This window comes from Orbicella franksi, chromosome 8, assembly GCF_964199315.1.
Source record: "Orbicella franksi chromosome 8, jaOrbFran1.1, whole genome shotgun sequence".
Lineage (NCBI taxonomy): Eukaryota > Metazoa > Cnidaria > Anthozoa > Scleractinia > Merulinidae > Orbicella > Orbicella franksi.
Window position 1 is genome coordinate 7,421,398 of NC_138152.1, and position 20,674 is coordinate 7,442,071.

Consider the following 20,674-nt stretch of genomic DNA (forward strand, 5'->3'; position numbering starts at 1 on the left):
AAATATACGCGAAAGAGTTACAAATTACAAGAGACATGTAATTTATTTCAGGAGAGCACAACAAGATAATTAAGATGTTCAGTCGACAAGATAACAAATCGACGATCGAACATGAGAAATTATTATTGTCCTCTTTAAAGTGACCTGATTGTCCTCAATGGACAAGATCTTTATCTTCTCTTGTTCAATGTCACTAAAGCTAAACCATTTTTTACACTGTTCTTGTCCTAGAAGTATTATACTACAGTCTTTCTTACTATATGGCTAGCTCCGCGAGCGGAGCGCTGTGATTGGCTAGATGGCTCTATATCTTGTCCGCTCGGGATTACCCGCTGTTTCCCGCATGAAAATAGTGTTATCAAAAACTCATCCTGGTGTTCTTTTTCCATAAAGTGAGTAAACCCTTTATTTACCAAGCTTGTCTCGTCAAGATGGCTGGACAGAAAAAAAAATTCAGCAAACAGAGCGAGCTGACATTGGGCTCGCCGGGAGCCTGTTCGCAGGCTAGCCACACCCCGGCAAAGAATCCCTGAGCGACTTTGTATTCAGCCAAATTCCTACCCCCTTTTCCACCGAAATTCAGTCGGATATGATAGAAAAAGTTTTCGACGCTTTTACTGTTAAATATTGTATTGCAAAATGCAGATGACACGAAACTTAAGCAATATAAACACTGTTTTTTTTCCCTCCATCTCTAGGTAGCACCTATTCCGAAACAAACAAACATTAATATGCAAAATTTGAGTTTTACGTTCTTCGGTCGAATAATCAAGTGATTTTTCGATCATGAATTGGGGTTAAGATGAGGAAAACTGAAAGTATGGAAAACACATCTGTTCCTCAAAACCCACAGATTACCTCGGTTGAGCTTCGTTCTGGAAGGCTGTGCTCACTTCTTGAATGGTCGAAACAGATACGGCGCTATGTATACATCTATTACGGACGAATATACGGCATATTTTTTGTGAAAAATGAAGGTTATTACTAATACTTTGTTTATATATAGATTTCAAAATTTATTAGCTCGCCAAGACCACTTTTCATCCACCTGTATAGTTCATATCATTCATAGATTCATATGTATGAAATGCGATGAGAGATATAAACAAGAGAAAATCAAGGCATTTACCTTGGTGATAAGTGATACCGCTTTAATTTTTTATCAGCAAGTTTTGCTGTTAGAGGTATGCGAATACATGGCGCCTTTTAAAACTTTAATACCTAAGCCGATTCAATCGATCGTAAAGAAGGAAAGTATTAAAACTGCTCTCAATCCTTTAAAAACACCGCTAATTTGAAAAGCCAGCAAGCCTTTTGAACAGACAAAGAATGTGTTTCTATAATTTGGTATTGCTTGCTCATCACTATTAGTACAGTGGCCATAGGCGATGACGTCATCGGTGGGTTTGGCGCTGACAAATTTCTAATTCCCGTGGCACCAATTTCGATTTCTAACTTCTCTTTATAAAATCCAGACGTAGTCAAGCAGAAAAGCGTGGAGAGTAGAGAAAACCATCACTAGGGCACTATAATTGTCTTTTATACAGACCGCTATTCCCACTAGCCTGTTCTCAGAATAAATACTAACGCGTCACGGTAGGTCAAACATTTAAAAGTACTAATGAGTGTACCAGAATTGATTGAATATGTTTTCAGAGCAACGAAAGAGTTATGTCATGTGATCTTCTCTCGGACCAATGTTCGGGAACTATAATTTGAAAAAAAGTTTAGCCGTACGTTACAAGCCCGACCTCAAGATCGAAACAATGCCCTTGGTTTTTTTTTCCATTGAAAACGCACGACCCCCTTGGGAAAAAATGCCTTAACTCTCGCATTGGTTTGGTTTTTCAGTCGTTTATTGGGCTTGGAGAAACGGATATGTAAATGTTGTTTCAGGTTGGTCAAGCGGACATTTGATTGCGTTTATTTTCATCTCGTGTGTTGATTGAACAGGAAAAGAACAGGAAGCATATAAAGTAAGCCATATTCATTAACTCTTCCGTTAGTTCCGTACAATCCCAGCAAACCGCAAGAGGGCACGATGGATTCCGAGCTCATTCCACATAGTTGAACCGCTCAGTAACCAAAACATCCGTCGGTCTGAAAGCCGCAATTTGACAAGATGATTCTACATCAGTTATCCAACAGGAAACTGGGCTTTTAAGGTGAAGTTGGACGGAAAGATGAGTGTGTAATTCGCAATTTTTGTATAACTGAGACTACTGTTTTTCCGGCTCGAGCTAAATATTCTTTTTTTTTTTCTGCCGATTTTGGCCTGAAAACATTCTTGTGATTATTCTTAGTTTAGATAAAAAAAATACGAAGTGGACTATGCCAACACAACGTCAGAATATCTGTCCTATGATGACTTTGATGCATTTAAGTAACTTTTGAGCCATACTGCAGGCAATAAAGCAGAATCGAACATACGTCTAGTGCTGAGTTTGTTGTTTTTTGACTAGTTTTGGCGTTTAGAGAAAGGAAAAATTTGATACGGTTTAGTTTAAAACATAATTAAATTGTATTTTCAAATTTTCAACCAAAAAGATTATATTGTTTTCAAATCCCAGCCTAGGGTTTATTCTTAAAATTTTCTTACAAATTTCGCAAATTTCAGCCTCGATATTCTTCAAGAATTTATTCCTACAAAAAAGTAAAAAAAAAAAAAAAAAAAAGGTGTAACTAATAATTACAAGAAAAGTTTTGCAAAATCAGTTTATTTGTCAAGCCGCGGAAATACTGTTAAAAGAGTACGTGTACGTAAAAATGGGTTGAGTCAGTTTCCTGGAAAGTTCAGTTTTTTTCTGAAGTTATACTCAGTGCCGGTGTCCGTGAAGCGGGAATCTATCTAAGCAACTCGATCAAATAACGGATAGGAATAACAGCGAAAGGTGTGATGAAGGTAAGAGACCATGCAACGCACTGCACTGCATTGACCGCAAAGTTTCATATGGCAAAAGTGGCATATAAGCGACTTCAGTATTCCGACTGGTCCCATATAGCCTTTTCAAGGCGTTCGGTTAGTTTGGGGAACAGCGCCAGAAACGGCGAGCAGCGCGGGACGTCTCGTTCGACTCTCGCACGAAGTCCCTCTCTCGCTTTCCATGCGCCTTTACGGTTAGAAGCGTAAGGCTTAGCGACGTCCATGTGGGATCTTAGTGAGCGCAGTAAAAGCGTGCGAGATATCACAAAATAGAGGAGTTCACTCAACGTTTTTTATCTCGTTGGTAGTTTACTCATTGCCTACTTCTGTATTTTAATGGAGAGGGCTTACATCCGGCCGGAGGTGGTGAGGGGTTTATATCAAGATTATCGTTGCCCCATTTTATACACTTCGACACAAGAGATAAGAAGCGACTTTTTCGGTAGGGGGGAAGGGGGGAAGGGGGGGGGGGGGCAGACTGCTACTGCACAGCTCGTAACATTGAGATGAAAAGTAATTTTATCTGTTCAGAGCTACAAGTCAAGACACGTACGAACACATCAACGCTTTATCAGTCTTTAATCACAACTATAAACCGTGACTGTAGCACAGTAAATGTTGGGACGTTCCAACCTTCTCTAAGTAATTTTCAAACCAACAACCCTGCTTCGTTCGCGCGCGCTCGCAGAATAACTCCCTTCTTAATAAAAGCACTGAGAGGTGAAAACATGGAAAATGAATGCTGTTCAAATGTTCCACCCTCCTTGAAATAGTATCTGCACAAAAAAAGCCATTCATACTAAAAACAGAATGTACACACAAGAACAAGATATAAGATGTAGACGAGTCAAAAATCTACATCAAGAAAGCCAAAAAGAATGATAATTTTGAAGTGAAAAATCGATCTCAGTGATAAATTCTCTACGATATTTTAAAACGTACTCTCGGTGTGGTCTCGCCACTATTAAATGCGTCAGGTAGCTACATATATATAAGTTATATACAGGTAAATTAAATAATCTGCTATTATTTACGGCATTCAGAGAAAGAAAGACGGTGTGTCGTCCGAGGCCAAGTCTGGCACTGTTTGATCGGCAAGTTTCTGATCTATCTTACAAGGACTAGTAATATGGAAACTGGACATGAACCAGGGGTGCTCGAGAATTTCCCGCGCCGAGAGTCTCTCGGTCGGTTCCCGGCGCATCATAGAGCGAATTAGACACTTCGCTTTCGACGAGATCGTGTCCGGAATTGTAAAATGTCCTCGCCTGATTTTCGTGAACAACACGCTGGGTTCTGTGTCGTGAAACGGGTACCGTCCAACCAACATAGTGTACAGCATAACACCTAGACTCCAGACATCGGCGGCCTTGCCAGAGTAACCGCCGCTTGCTTGCAAGATCTCTGGGCTGACATAAGCCGGACACCCGTGCTTGTCTTCCAGCGTATCATCTTGTCCATCAAGAGGAAAAGCGTCCTCTAATCCTTCAAGTTTCACCGTAGTTCTGCGAGAAATAAAACAAGGTATGTTAACAAACGTAAAATATTACAGCCTTGTCGCGTTTCTTTCCTACGAAGAATCGCAAACCATATTGAAGTGTCGGACTGCTCAGGGTTTCGCAAGATACCTCCAAGGCAATTAGGGCTAACGAGGACAAAGCACACAAAATCGAACAAAGAACAAAGGGAGCGGTAAGAAGGGATCCGTGATCCGCGAGCCACGTGGGTAATTTGAGCACGTGAAAAGCATTCAAATGGTTTTCTAGAGCATTCAAATGGTTTTTTCCCTCAAGCATAAAACTTCTCTTATAGATCGTTCGAGTTCATTTTTCCGGTTTGAGGCGCTTAAGCATCCTGAATGCCGTAGTCTTTTATTTATTTCACAGACAAAGAAAGAGCTGAAAAGAGGTTGAAGGGTGAAGAAACAAAAGACCAAACCGGAACGTCCGTGAACAAACGGTTTCATTTCAATATCAGACATATGGTAGTCAGTTCCCCGTCAGAAGAAGAAAAATAAAAATCGGACCATTAAAGCGCAGAACGTCTACAGTACAATCGCTCTCCATGTAAACAAGAAGGCTGCACGATTCTAGTATGAATCCCAGAAATGAAGTACATTTCGAAGCCGATTATTCCCTGAAGGAAGCAACAAACTGGGCGGGGGCCACATGTTCGCGCGTCAAAAAGCACGTGTACTTTTCGCTTTGATTCACATGAATCACATTCACCGAAGGCTTGCTGGTATTGCTTAAGAAATCCAGACCACTTACCGCTAAACATTCTTAACAAATAAGACAAACAAAAGGCGATAGCACGGCTTCCCTGGTGCACTTAAAAACAGATCAAATTTACATTGTAACGAGCCCGATCAATGGACGATATTTTGGGAGCATGGGTTTCGAAAGTAAATGTGCAACCTAACAAAAGAGTTGTGATTCAAAGTGTTCTGAAAGAGCGTTTTCCCCCTTCAAAAGCCGATCTTCTGTTGAAGAGATCTACTCTTAGTCTTTCAATTCTAATTTAAGCTGGGATTTCCGCTCACAAACTCACTTGTTCAAAACATCTGCACCGCATATAAGCACAACTTTATTAAGAAAACCTCACAACTGCCTCATGCAGAAAGTAACAATATACATTTTATACCTCTACTCGTGCAAGATAAACAACGCGACTCGAGTGGTGTAGCTCATTTCGTTGCATTTTTAATTTCTGATTGGAATCATATGATCGTTTCTGAATACATTTCTAATAGATTATATGAGTTGACATGCTACTTCAGGCTACAAGGTAGCTTAACGTGCCTTGAGAAATGAACAAATATCATGCCTGAAGAATAGGGAATTTCATCGCTTTTAAAGTATTATTTTTAGGGTGCCCACGATTTCCTAGAGGTAAAAAAGGAAACACTGATAGCTTTGGACAGCTGTGTTTAAATTGAGCGTGCTCCACCAAAATTTTTTGTGTCATTTGTGCTGTAAGACCAAGTGAGATCACCGCAGATGTCGCTAAAACATAAATCTAACCAAAGAGTAGTGAAAACGACGCGACAAGGAAGTAAAGTGCAACACCCACACTCCTTTGTTATAAAAACTTAAAATAACCCAGAACGATTGTTGGATATGGTTAAGTGTCAAAAAGCAGTTTAATAGACATCGTAAATTGCCCAGTGTGCCCTTATGGAGGAATATTGAACATTTTAAGACAGGAAATTTCAAGCAATTGTGGTCAAAAGTATAATATCAATATATAATACTGAAAAATCAGTGTTTAATTTGAAAAGTTTCTTTTTTTCTGCCCGCGGCAATTTTAAACGTTTCCGTCCACAAATCAACGAAATGTCATCCCGCCGTTCGTCTTTTGAAATCGTTGAAAACAATGGGCAATCATCGAAACACGCTGTCCGTTAAAGAATAAAAGCGTGCAAAGTAATTGTTTCCACAATGATTGTTTTGTAGTGGAACGAACAGATATTTCCACAATAAAGCACAAAGCAGGAAGGATCACGCTTCCACGTGGCTACCTCCGCTTGAACAAGTTGCAACGTTTTGAGATTTTGCGATGCCACGTGGAGAATGATTTCATCTGCCAACGACTCGATTGTAAGGCACCACATCAACGGCGTGTAAAATCAAATACGATCCGACGATGTTAAAAGCTTTCTCGGCAAAATCCAATTGTCAAAATTGATCCCATTTCCTTACCTAGCGACGATTTCATGATTTATTTTCGGGTTGAATGACAATGAAGATTAAAATTTCCCGCCGCAAAAGCCCGCCAGTTCCGGGATCGGAAAAAAAAAGCGGAGGGGAACGAGAAGCGATCGCAAACAAACTTCCCTCGGTTGCGGATTCAATTTACACTACGCGCGCGATTTTTTGGTATTTCTCTTTCATCCCACAACGACGCGACGCGAATGACGAAAGTTGAATGATAAAACATCGGCCCACATACACGAATTGTCGCATCAAAAAATCTGGTTCTTCCAAGAATCCCCTCAATCCTGTCTCGTATTTCAAGAATTTTTTTTCGATTTTTCGATACTCTGTTGCTAAAACTACGCCACGAGAAAGATTTCATGCATTCCTAGTGCAGGTGCCTACAAAACGCTGCGAACCGGAAATGGACTGCCACAAACGAAACACAAATGTTATTGTCATGAAAAAACAGAAAATACGTGCCAGTTCCCAAAGCCTTTGGCCACGGACACGATGAACGCAATCAAGCTAGAACTATCTATCTATTCTATCATAGAAAAGTCCAGTAATTTGAATAAAACCGCCTCGTAGCTAAGCGAACGAGACCCAAACAAACCAGTACCCGTTCTTAGCCACGCTGTACTGTTCACACAATCTTCGCCACGAGGAGCGAGCGAACAATACTGAATAGATCTAGCAATAAAGCACATGGAAAATGCCAATTACTCTCATCTGTGAGCACTACAGATTCCCAAAAACCTCCTTCCCCTGCAGATTGAGTAAAAATAACGCTTACCTTTCTGGATTTTGAAACACAAACTTTCTGAGTTTCAGGTCGCGCAAGACAACACCCGATTCGTGACAATGTGCAACTGAACTGACGACCTGATGAAACAGTTTGCTAGCTTCTTCCTCCTTAAGTCTGCGTTTCGTTCTAACGTACGAGTGTAAATCTCCGAAGGATCGCTCAAAAAATACATATGCGTAGGAGTCACTGACCAAAATTTCGATAATCTTGTTGATGCCATCGTGTGGTGGCAAGTGAAAGGTCGGCGCTAGTGTCTCCCGGAATTTATTGACATCTATTATCTTGCAAGCAAGTTCTGTTCTTGTTTCAGTGTCCACTGCTTTGTATAAAGCACTTCCACCGGGACGTTCCAATAAAAGGTATTTTCCAACCTTGCATATCTGCGGTAAATCATTTGTTCGCTTCGTCGCTTGATGAGTTATAGTCAAGTTTGGTAATGGCGTAGATTCAATATTTGTTTTGGATGCATTGCGCTGATAGGGATGGTACCGAGTCGTCGAAGAGTTCATTTAAAGCAACGCAATTTTCCTTCAAGTAAACTCTTTTTCGTTGTACGAATAAAGAGAAACGGAGGCGACCAAATCAGCAAAACGCGTCCGTATACGGCCTTACGTGTATTCCGTTTTTGCCAAGTAAGAGATATGACGTTGCACGAAAGTGGCGATGTGATGGCGTAAGACAACTCGCAGGGACACAAAAATTTTGGTCCTTTCGTCGTGTACTTCGACGTTCTTACCTTTGGCGATCGTTTGATTCGCTGGAAGGCCTTTTTGGCCTTCCTTCTAACAATCAAGGTGGAATACAAGTGCCATGATGGTGAAATACTCAACTCAATTCGATGGTGAAGTTTCGCAACGAAAATTATAAATGAAGACACATCAACTCAACCTGACGCAATGATGGTTTTGCGTTGAGACTCCCAGAAGGCAAACCGCTCCATATAAGGAAGTATGTCGTCATCATAAGGTCATATGATGCTATTTACGAGATATGATTGGTTCAAAATACAATAGCTTTTGTTCATTGCGAGTGGCTCTTTTCCGGTCGCTTTTCTTTCGATTTTCGCAGAAATTTGCATATTCGTGCAACAACTCATATTCAAACACGACATCTAATGTTCAGTAAATTGCATCACGTTGAGAATTTATTGTATTCCGCGAAAGATGTAGCCTTACTTTAATTTCTTGCCGATGTAAAAGACTAAAATAACTTGCGATCAGATATTCCTTTGTGTTTCAAGTCACAGGATTTGAGCATGAGCTCGCTATATTTTTCTCATGACGAATATTTGAAAGCTGAGTCAGTTGCTGTCACGGAAGTAGATCACAAGATGAATAATAGTGCTAATCACTCCATTGGGTATGATCGGAGTCATCATTTCTTTAATCAGTAGTTGCTTAGAGTCGGTGGGCTTTGCTATGAATGGAACAAAAAAATTCTAAGAAATTAATTATTTTATCCCACGTGAAAAGTAACATGCGAGAACGCTTATGAAGCATTCGTTGAAAATTTTTTCTCGATTATTCTTCTTGAAATGTCTCTAACTTTGAGTGGGAATTTATTTGCAAAGCATACAGCTTTTGATTAGGAACCAAGCGGCTGCAGGTATAAAAGGCAAACATCGTGATAGTTCTGTTTTGTGATCGAGCCGGACCCAAAAAAATCTAGAAAGTTTCCGAGTGCACGTCCCCCACTAAAGTAACAACCAGAACTAATTTCATTCTGTGAAGTATGTAAACAATAGAAAATGTTTCTCGTTTAATAGAAAATGTAATGGGCTGCATCATTCGAGATTATTCCAGCCCTCTTTCGCTTCTTCGCCCTCCAGTTCTAAACGACAAGAGGCCATAAAGAACAACAACAACAACAACAACAACAACAATTGAAGTTTAAGATTTCATTCACACATATAAATCTTTTTCTTTTTTTTTTCGTTTCACACGACTGTTTAAGCTGGGGACTTAAATGGCTGTATCATACTAACCGTGACAACTTTATGCCATGTTTCGTCAGGTCACGGCATTTTACGTGACACGGTCAAAATACAGGTTTATAGTCAAGAAGAAAGTTCATCAGATTTAAGTTTAATTTTGTTTAATTTCCATTTGAAAACATTTTGCGGGCGATAACAGTCCAGTTTCGGGACCTAATTTAAAAAAAGGGCGATTTCCAAAAATAGCGTGAAATGTTCTCGACTAGGTTCCCGGGGCGGAGAAAACGGGAAACAGGAACTCTCTAACCTATAAAGCTGCTTTACGGCAGAGCTACATTTGAATGAGAACGCGAATGATCCAGACATAAAATTTTATGAAAATAACATCTGCAACTCGAAATTCACGAACTTGTAACCTCACCAAGCAGAGTCCAAGCAGGATCAAGCTCAACTCCACTGACCACTCAGTGCCGGGGCAAATCTGGACTATACCGCACTTGAAAGAGCCTGGGGCAAAAATTGACCACAGGCGTCGGTGTTTCCGATATTCAAAGGAATAAAAGATATTGTATTTCCCGTGGCCGATCTGCGTCGCTATCCGGGAAATCTTGTGATCAGGAGTTCTTTTTTGGGGGTGAACGTTCGAACAAAAAAAGAACGCCTGATCACAGGTTGTATCCGGGAAAGCAACTGTTCAACAGGAAACACCTGATGCAAACTCCCTTCGGAAAAAGTCGATCAGCTGTCCACGCCCGTATCTAGCTTGTTCCTTTATTATCTGGATGGTCTTAATCCTTGACCGCAGGGAAAAGTTTCGGGATACCGGAAAGGATCTACTCACTGCTTCGAATAAGCTGCCCTCGCAGAAGAAAATTCTAGGTTAAACACCAGTCGGTGATGGGAAATACATGCAATTAGTTACATAGCACACCTACTGGAAACTAAAGCTAAATATAAGTGTAGTAGAACTTGAAGGTCATCAGTCGAATCTCTCATGGGTTATATAAAAGAACCTTCACGTGGGATCTGTGCACAGCTTAAACCACTAATTCTATCGAACATGTGCTTAATTTAAACCACGCAAATATCATAAAAGTGGTCGCCGTTGGGGAGCCTGAGTATGAAACAGACTTAATACGGATCCGGCCATCCCCTTTCCGATAAAGCGGATCGCTAAAACTGATAGAAATATATACAGAGAGATAGAGCCGAAACGCTGATTCAACAAAACCGGCTATGAGGATCGAATCGATCTGATTTGTAACACGTCATCTAAAGATAAGACACTTTAAATCAGTACGTATTCAAAACATAACAATTCTTTTTACGTGAATATTGAAAAACATGATAATCTTTTTGAACTACTTCCGGCCGAGCTTGGACTCTTCTGAAATCACTGAAATGAAACTAGACCTAGCCGAAGTTTTGTAGTTATGTTGTTGCCTTTTTTTCGAATTTGAAAGCTCAGTTATTTTTTCTGTGCTATCCCTTATTTCCGAAATGGCCAAAACTTGGGCAAATGCGCCTGGAAGAGGCTAAAGTTTTGTCAACCAGCAGCGCGAAACTTCAACTTTACTGGCATAAGCAAAAGGACAATATACAGAGGTTGACAACATGTAGCGCGCTATAGTTTATGGAAAGCACTCTACATAATCAAACAAATTCGACGAGGCGTAACGAACAAAAATATTAACAATCACCTAGGCCTAGCAACGCAAGCTACACGAAAAGAAAATTTGAAAGAAAATCGATGTTCAGGGCGGCACCCAACGACTGTTTTCTCTCGAATGCTTTTAAACGCTGTTTTAGGCTATCTGGAGTGCTTTTAAAGCTCTGTGGGTTAATTTTAGGTTGCGCTGAAAAAATTTTATCTGTTCCGTTATTCTAGGGAAACTTGAGTATTCTCGAAGTTATTAGGGTTTTTTTGTCCATTTCCCGAAAACCTTAGGTCTTATCCCCTTTCCGAAAATGATAGCTGACGTTTTTTCGGTGCCCAAAACGACATTTTTAACAATCCGAAAACAACAGACATTAAATTTCTCATATCACGAAAGTTCGAGGTGAAAATTCTCTTAAGAAATTCAGAGGGGATTAAAGGCCTTCCGAACAGATAATTTACCGAAACGATCGGCTGGGTGCCCCTGGATGTTGTTATTTTGGTTTTTGTAGTACAGTATCGACGCTTTTTGCTCTGGCTCCTTGTACGTGTACATGCGCTGCGTGATCGTGCACAGAATTATGAGTGGTTATTTTTTCAAGAGCCAACAGAATCGCTAAATTATATGCTAACTTATTCTTGGCACGTCTAAAGCAAATGACGATAATTATTCCTTTCCAATTCGCATTTGTTGTTTGTTAAATTCGCATTAACATTTCGCCTTAGGACGATCGTCATGTTTGTAAGTTCTCTGAAGTTTCGTACAATTATTATGATCGCGCTTAAAATTTTGGGACCAAAGTTTTTGATTAACGTTAAAGTTTTTACATTTTAATTATATAAAGCAAACAAAGAGTCGATGTTGCTGAAAAGTGGACGCGCGGCTCCTTGCACATTTATTACTACCCACGGCTTGCCATTCATTGAGCGGGGTCTAATGAACTGCCATTTTAGGATATTGTATCTTGTACCACCCAACACAAAAGATCTTACGATGTGGGTTCCTTCTGCGGCAAAATACCGCGGAAATGTATCATCGCTGTCCCCAGTGGGCGTTCGTCAAGAATTCAGAAGAAACAAACAAAAGAAAAAAGAAGTGAGTTGTTGTCTCTCATTTAAAGAAATTAAAACAGATATACTTTCTTGCTTGCGTGACCCTCGCACAATTTCATTCTTGGGTCAGGGTTAACGGTTGTCTTTTGAAAGAGCAGCTAAGTGAATTCTTAAACACCTACAGCATAAGTGAATAGGTTCCACGGCCGATTGACAACAAAAAAAACATTCACTAGGCTGACAGTACATGACTCAGCACCACAGGGAAGTGTATGAAAAAAAATGCTTAAGCCCACAGATTGCGTCGCTTCGGAGCATGGACATCTCTGATCATCGATGGCTACTTTGGATTCCTATTTAGCACCGGAGTAGGAGGGGGCGGGGGAAGGGAGTCGTAACGTTCGGACCCAACTAAAACGTGTTCCACATATGGACTAATCCAAATAAAAGATATGTTCTCAATATATACAAAAACAGGTTAGGAACAAATCTTGTTACACGAACAGAGTGAGTATCGCTTATCAATATTTTTAATTTATGTAGCGATATTTCTACTCCCAGATCTTCATTAATGCAAGGACAAGGTATATAGCGAAAGAGGTGGACGTGAGCAGAACTATAGGCACACAAATACCTCAGGGCTCTCAGGAATGAAGTGGAGGCGCGGTCGTCTCCGGGTCCATTGGTCCGAGTTCGAGTCCTGGCCGGGGACATTGTGTTGTGTTCTTGGGCAGGACACTAAACTCTAACTGTGCTTCTCTCTCCACCCACGTGTATTTCGCGCGTTGAAGACTGCAGTTTAGGCAGTTGGAAACTTGATATTCTTAGTCAGAGAACGTTTTCGAATTTTACTATGATTCATCCTGGCTGCAGTCCCTCAATATTTTCATAATCATAATTGTGACTCTAAGTTAACAACTCTAATCAGTGCCTTTCTATTTTGCCCTCATTCATTATTAGATTACTACACATGATGCCAATCTCATTTGCAAGGGTGTCGACCGTTTCAAAGTCCTCCCATTGCATTTTGCGTCCTTTTCTGATGTCCAACCCAACTTGGTTGTAATGACGATCTAGAACTTTTAAACAGTGGTCAGTTTTCTTGTTACCAGTGCACGGTGTTTCACCTGGAGTGATCCTTTGAAGATCGTGGTAAAAAAGAACAAAGTTATCGGCTAGTGAAACTGAATGATTGGAACACATGGCCTGTGGGTTTCCCGCTGCCTCGTGTGACAGACAGTAACTGCTAAAGATGTTTGGGAAAAGGGGCTCTTTTGCGTAAGGCACATGAAAAGCCGTTTGCGGCTGGGACAGAATATCCTCTGTGTCTTGTGGCGTAATTTTGTGGCCGACTGGGAGCCGTCTATTGTATGATTTCAGCTCACTGCATATCTTTAGGTTCCAGTCGTATCGATCTCTCTCGAAGAACCAAGCGTAACTTATCACTACACTGACAGGTGATATCAAATTGTTACCATGGTATATCTTCTCAAAAGCTTCTTCTGTTGTTTTATTTGACTTGTTAAGTTATTGGCAAAAATATGATCCTGCTCCGATTCTTCGTCAAGAACTACGACTGTCTTTCCAAACGATGCAGGCCAGAAGAGAACAGCAGTCCTGAAAAAATCACAGAAAAAACGAGTCCTGTGTTGTTTTAGTTTGCCCGCCATCCTCACGAACAGTGTGATCGCTAAGATGCTAGGAGTTCGAGTATGAATACGATTTCGAATTTCTTTGGCAGCGGAGTGGAAATACCCATTTTTGTCGCTCGCGTACAGCATTTTGATACTAGAAATAAAACAGATGAGAGCGATTATTTTGAATCCATGCCTCCATTTAAACCTTACGATCTTCAAAAGAATTGTTGCCATCTTTGTAAGCGTTTCTTATGAAGTTGTAAAGAAGTTAATGATAATTGAAAGTAGTAATCTTAATTTAAGTGTCATACAACTTTAAGTTTGAAAGCTAATTGGTTTGATGTCTAGCAACCTCATCGGGGTCGCTAGAATCATGATGTGCTAAAATGCCCTACGTGATGAATATAGGGCATTAGAAAACTTGCGCAATTTCAATTTTCAAACCTTAGGCCAGCAGGATCTCTGAAATGATTCTCCAAGGAGCTACTTCACATAAGGGACCGTTCATTTTTTATGAGGGAGGGGGGGCTGGTGGGATTTGGGAAGCACCATTTAAAAATCGCATGACCCCCCCTCAGCTTACCAATTTTTTCACGTGCCCCCCCCCTTATAGCGGTCATTTTTTGGGATGACCCCCCCCCAAAAAAAAAAATTTGAACAAACAATATTTAGATTTCAACTTTTTTAATATTTCTCTATTATCCCCCTACTTCGCGTTTTGTGCTCACTGTGAAGACAATATTTACAATCCCTATACTACAGAGAGCTGTTGTTTGAAAAACAAATCAAAAGAAAGAGAAGTCAATTTCGGATCTCCTAGTTATGGCTCGCCCTGAGCGTGTGGCATTTGGCCTCTCATTGGCATCTCCCTCATCTGAATTGATGAATGCCCACAGTTTTAATGTAAAACAGATCAAATGTATAGAAGCTAAGTTGACGAAGGTCACGCAGGACATGGAAGCACTAGAAAATAAGAGCAATTATAACAGCATATTCAAGGGCATACTCAAACATGCACACCACATCAACAAAACGAGAAGAAAAAAAGAAAACCGCAGAAAGTCAAATGCAAGAAAGAGGAAGCGGACTGAAAACAACGTCCAACGAGTTTATGGAATCTGTGTTGGAAACCCGCTAGGAAATGATCTTCCACAATGCCTTGTGTACCCTCCTAGAACGGCCGTCCCGGAAGGGTTTATTAAAGTTGAGGATGTTGCCACGTCGTTATTTAGAAGAGATGGGCCATACGTCGCACAGCTCTTGGAAGGGAATTATTTCACCAATGCTGCAAGAAGCAGAATCACCACCAACCTTGAGCAGGAAGTCAGAGATTATGTCTACACCTTCATGTACCCTGAAGAGTACACTCTGACGGAAAGCATTGCTGCTTCTTGCAGCATCGGTGAAAGAGACTCCCATAGCAGCACAAGCGGCAACGAAGAACTCGACGACAGCGAAGATGAAGATGAGTGCCAGTGAAAGTTGCATTCGAAAATAACAGTGTTAAATACTTCATTTCAGTAGCTACAAATGCTTTTTTGTCGCCAAACGTTTTTTTAAAGCAGAAGGAAAGTTTGTAATAAATTTGTATCCTACCTTCTATGTTTATTCTATAGCAATTTTTTTGATATTCAAACATTATGCCATTTTAAAGTTTTACTAAAATATTTCACGTGACCCCCCCTTTTTCCCTTATTTTTTTGGGGTGGCCCCCCCTCGAAAGCCATTTTTTTTTCGCATGGCCCCCCCCCCAAATCCCACCAGCCCCCCCTACCTGATAAAAAATGAACGGTCCCTAATATTCTTACAAATCTACAGCCGTTTTTTTTTTCAAAATTGTATGAAGCATTTTAATACAGCAACCGCCTAAATAAGGTGATAACCCATCGAAAAGATACTCACAAGTTAAATATCCATATATATATATATATATATATATATATATATATATATATATATATATATATACCTGGAGTTTCGAAAAGGGGTTTGTTAATTCTGCTGCGAAGTTATTTTTGTTCGAAACTTTTCAAACCAGTTTGACTTGATTAGTAGTCTTTCCGATTTTAATTTGACTTTGATTTTTCTAGATGAAGATAGGGGCTGTAGATCATAAAGATGCAACACTGCCAAAATCAAACTGGTTTGTTATAAAGTTGAAGGCAAAGGTAAATTTTGTAAGCACAACAAGGTTGTTATATAATGTCCTGATCTTACCTCTCCAAGCCGACGGGCAGGTCAACCTTACATGGGCTCAGACAGTGACTTAATCTGAGTGCAAACGGACATGTTTTTTTAAAGAAAATGTATGACATCGAAACATAGAGCCATTACAATTGTACTTTTCCCTGAAGCTTTGAAAAACGCATACCTAATTTTACTCCGCGAGCTGTGCTGAAATCGATGCCGCAGGCAACGATTTAGCTTAGCTTAGCGCAGGTCATTATTTTCCAGAGGGGGCTCCTTTACCGGAAAGTCTGGAGAGACATCTACAGGAGTGGGACTAATTGTGGACATCTCTTTGGGGCCCTGGCCCTTAATCTAGGGGGGTGGGGTCGGTTTGAACTTGTGTCCATAGTCTCAAGTCACTCTGACAGCTGTTGAGTGGAGAACATGGTATGTAATTAGCTGTCCAACGTGACACAATCCTTAAAGTGCATGGAATTGCCCAAAGCTGAGTGGGATTATTGCCTTGGCAGAAGGTTGCATTATTGTCGTGAAGGGGCTGATATGTGCGGAGTGGTACCTGGCCCCCAGGGGGAGAGGGAGATTTCAAGGCAGTTTAGTTTGATGTCATTTACGCATGCTTGCAAAGAGCTTTTATCTGATATGATAACAGTAAGCCTGAATTCATCCACAGGTGGCCGAGAGATTCTAGTGTCATCTCCTTTTCGCTCTAGATGAAGTGTGTAGTGGGTAAGCACTGTTTATATGACTCTATTAAACACTAGGTGTTATTGGGCTGTTTGGACCTAGTTTATACACACACATGTTCACACCGTCATCAAATACGTATCTTTACTCCTCATAACACATCAAAAAAGCTTCTACTATTATATTTAAAATTTTTAGAAACACAGGAAGTTGAGTGATTCAATGGGTTCTTAGAAACACTACGCCCTTAAAGACTGGCGCCATGGAAACAGTGGTTTTTGTTTTTTTCGCCTAGATCCTCAAGCTTCCCGAGGGGAAACAAAACTTACGTTTTCCTCAAACCCTAAGTTCTCTTATACCTCCCAACTAAAAAAGAAAATAAAATGCGAAAAAATTATTGCTTGACGCCGGCTGGCACACAAATTTTCCTCGGCTTCAAGGTGCCATGAGTCAATGGGTTCCTTAGAAACACTGAAGCCCTTGAGAATTAAGTTTCAAAGTGCAGGACCAAATCACGCGCAAGTCAAAAGTTTAATTTGTTTTTGGCCGAGCCGGACCCAAAAAATCTAGAAAGTTTACGAGTTTACGTCCCCCACTACATAACAACCATAACTAATTGTACTCTGTGAAGGGTGTAAACAATAGAAAATGGAAAATGTAATGGGCTGCATCATTCAGTTCGAGATTATTCCAGCCTTCTTTCGCTCATTCGCCCTTCTAAATGACAGGAGGCGAAAAAAAAAGTAATAAGATTTAAGATTTCATTAACTTATATAAATCTGTTTTTTTTTCCCTTGACATGACTGTTTAAGCTGAGGGCTTAAATGGCTGTTCATCCTAACCGTGACAACTTCATGCCATGTTTCGTCGGGTGAAGTTATTTTACGAGACACGGTCAAAATACAGGATTATAGTCAAAATGAAAGTTTATCAGATTTTTAAATTTAATTGTGCTTAATTTCCATTTGAAAACGTTTTGTGGGCGATAACATTCCAGTTCTAAAGACCTGGTACTAAAAAAGGACGATTTCCAAAAATAGCGTAAAATGTTTTCGACTAGGTTCCCGGGGCGGAGAGAACGGGAAACGGGAACTCTCTAACCTATAAAGCTGCTTTACGGCAGAGCTACATTTGAATGAGAACACGAATGATCCAGACATAACACTTTATGAAAATAACATCTGCAGCTGGAAATTCGAGAACTCGTAACCTCGCCAAGCAGAGTCCAAGCAGGATCAAGCTCAAGGCCATTATGCCGGGACAAATAACCGGACCATACCGCGCGTGAAAGAGCCTGGGGCAAAAATCGACCACAGACATCGGTTTTCCCGATATTCAAAGGAATAAAAGATATTGTATTTCCCGTGGCCGGTCTGTGTCGCTATCCGGGAAATTTTGTGATCAGGCGTTTTTTTGGTGGGCGAACGGGGGAAACCCCTTTCCCCGTTCGAACAAAAAAGAACGTCTGATCACAGGTTGTATCCGGGAAAGCAAGTGTTCAACAGGAAACACCTGATGCAAACTCCCTTCAGAAAAAGTCGATCAGCTGTCCGCGCCCGTATCTAGCTTGTTCCTTTATTATCCGGGTGGTCTTAATCTTTGATCCCAGGGAAAAGTTTCCAGATAGCGGAAGGTATCTATACACTGTACCTACTCATCGCTGTCCCAGTGGACGTTCGTCAAAAAAATCACAACGAATTCAGGAGAAATAAACAAAAGAAGTGAGTTGATGTCTCTCAATTAAAGAAATTAAAACAGATATACTTTCTTGCTTGCGTGGCCCTCGCACAACTGAGTTCATTCTAGGGTCAGGGAGCAACGGTTGTCTTTTGAAAGAACAGCTGAGTGAATTCTCAAACACCTGCAGTATAGGTGAATAGGTTCCACGGCCGATTGACAACAACAAAAACATTCACTGGGCTGACAGTACATGACTCAGCACCACAGGGAAGTGTATGAAAAAAAACGCTTAAGCCCACAGATTGCGTCAATTCGGAGCATGGACATCTCTGATCATAATTCGCCCGGATTAAATAAAATAGTTGAACAGTCAGTCTCAAAAGCCCATCAGTCAATAACTCCTGATCCTGGATCAATAAAACCTTTCTACAGTTTCCAGACTAAATATTTTGCTGATTAAATCCTGATTCCACGGATCACCCATCTCTGAAATCATCGAAGGCTATTTTGGATTCCTATTCAGCACTGAGCCTTTCTGGGTAGGGGGCGGGGGGCGGGGAGGGGGGGGGGGATCGTAACGTTCGGACTCAACTAAAACATGTTCCACATGTGGGCCAATCCAAATAAAAGACATGTTCTCAATATATATAAAGAGAAGTTAGGAACAAATTTTGTTACACGAACATAGTGAATATCGTTTATTTTCAGTTTTTCCCTCCATCGCAGGGTTACCCCCAGAATTAAACTCGCCGGTACCCATCTAAATGCACCTGGCATGGGTGAGGAGAGGCACTGTGAGAGTAAAGTGTCTTACCCAAGAACACAACACCACGATCCCGGCCAGGGCTGGCGAACCCGGATTGCTTGATCCCGAGCACAGGGAGTATATTACCTTGCTCAGTGTTTCGCCACCTAACCAACAAGATCCGCGTCTCCTGATACTCACCTTTTCGACGAAATTCAACCATGGCAACGGCGTCTGGGAGAGGCAGGTGCAGAAGCCGAGTGACGGTCTGGGACGAGGGTAAGCGACACTAGTTTGTAGAAAAATAGGCACTCAAAGGAGTGCATGCTGCTAGAGTCGATTCATTAGTCTGTCAGCGTGTGTCTAGTTCGCCAGACGCCCAACTGAGAAAGGAGGCTGTCTGCAATTAATAGGCAGATCTTCATTAATGCAAGGACGAGGTATATAGTGAAAGAGGTGGACGTGAGCAGAACTATAGGCACACAAATACCTCAGGGTTCTCGGGAATGAAGTGGAGGCGCGGTCGTCGCCGGATCCAGTGGTCCGGGTTCGAGTCCTGGCCGGGGACATTGTGTTGTGTTCTTGAGCAAGACATTAAACTCTAACTGTGCTTCTCTCTCCACCCACGTGTATTTCGCACGTTGAAGACTGCAGTTTAGGCAGTCGGAAACTTGATATTCTTAGTCAGAGAACGTTTTCGAATTTTACTATGATTTATCCTGGCTGCAGTCCCTCAATATTTTCATAATCATAATTGTGACTCTAAGTTAACAACTCTGATCAGTGCCTTTCTATTTTGTCCTCATTCATTACTAGGTTACTACATATGATGCCAATCTCATTTGCAAGGGTGTCGACCGTTTCAAAATCCTTCCATTGTATTTTGCGTCCTTTTCTGATGTCCAGACCAACTTGTTTGTAATGTTGATCTAGAACTTTTAAACAGTGGTTAGTTTTCTTGTTACCAATGCACGGTGTTTCACCTGGAGTGATCCTATGAAGATCGTGGTAAAAAAGAACAAAGTTATCGGCTAGTGAGACTGAATGATTGGAACACATGGCCTGTGGGTTTCCCGCTGCCTCGTGTGACAGACAGTAACTGCTAAAGATGTTTGGGAAAAGGGGCTCTTTTGCGTAAGGCACATGAAAAGCCGTTTGCGGCTGGGACAGAATATCCTCTGTGTCTTGTGGCGTAATTTTGTGGCCGACTGGGAGCCGTCTATTGTATGATTTCAGCTCACTGCATATCTTTAGGTTCCAGTCGTATCGATCTCTCTCGAAGAACCAAGCGTAACTAATCACTACACTGACAGGTGATATCAAATTGTTACCATGGTATATCTTCTTAAAGGCTTCTTCAAAGTTTCTTGTATTAAATCTTTTTAGAATGTACTCTCTGCAGTGCGTAAAAGTGTCGCGGTAAATGTAGACAGGAAAATACGTCATGAAATCTGCCACCATCGGTACCCCAAGCGCCATTTCGTTAGCGTGCGCCCACTTTCGCACCCAGCCGAATTGCATAGAGCACTCAGAACCCAGAATGCGTATCCTTGAGCCGTTCAATATGGTTGCTTTTGTTACTGGTGTAAGAAATGCAACATCGTTATCCATCCATGCGACAATGCGGTCGTTTGTGTATAGATCAATAAAGAAACTGCTCCAGAGTTGG

General features: G+C 41.1%; 1 protein-coding gene across 1 annotated transcript; it reads right to left on the reverse strand.

Moving 5' to 3' along the window:
* Positions 1-3,477: 3,477 nt before the first annotated feature.
* LOC145495520 (tribbles homolog 2-like) lies at positions 3,478-8,319 on the reverse strand. The gene is made up of 2 exons (XM_081475161.1): positions 7,415-8,319; positions 3,478-4,428 (listed from the first exon to the last, which is right to left on the reverse strand). The coding sequence occupies exons 1-2, from the start codon at positions 7,933-7,935 to the stop codon at positions 3,963-3,965; spliced, it is 987 nt and encodes a 328-aa protein (XP_081331287.1). The 5' UTR covers positions 7,936-8,319; the 3' UTR covers positions 3,478-3,962.
* Positions 8,320-20,674: the final 12,355 nt, after the last annotated feature.

Bases quoted from the DNA above. Each gene is read 5' to 3' on its own strand.
- LOC145495520 (XM_081475161.1), bottom strand. From the start codon at position 7,935: ATGAACTCTTCGACGACTCGGTACCATCCCTATCAGCGCAATGCATCC. The intron at 4,429-7,414 runs GTAAGCGTTATT...TATTTCTCGCAG, and splicing joins GTGTTTCAAAATCCAGAAAG to AACTACGGTGAAACTTGAAG.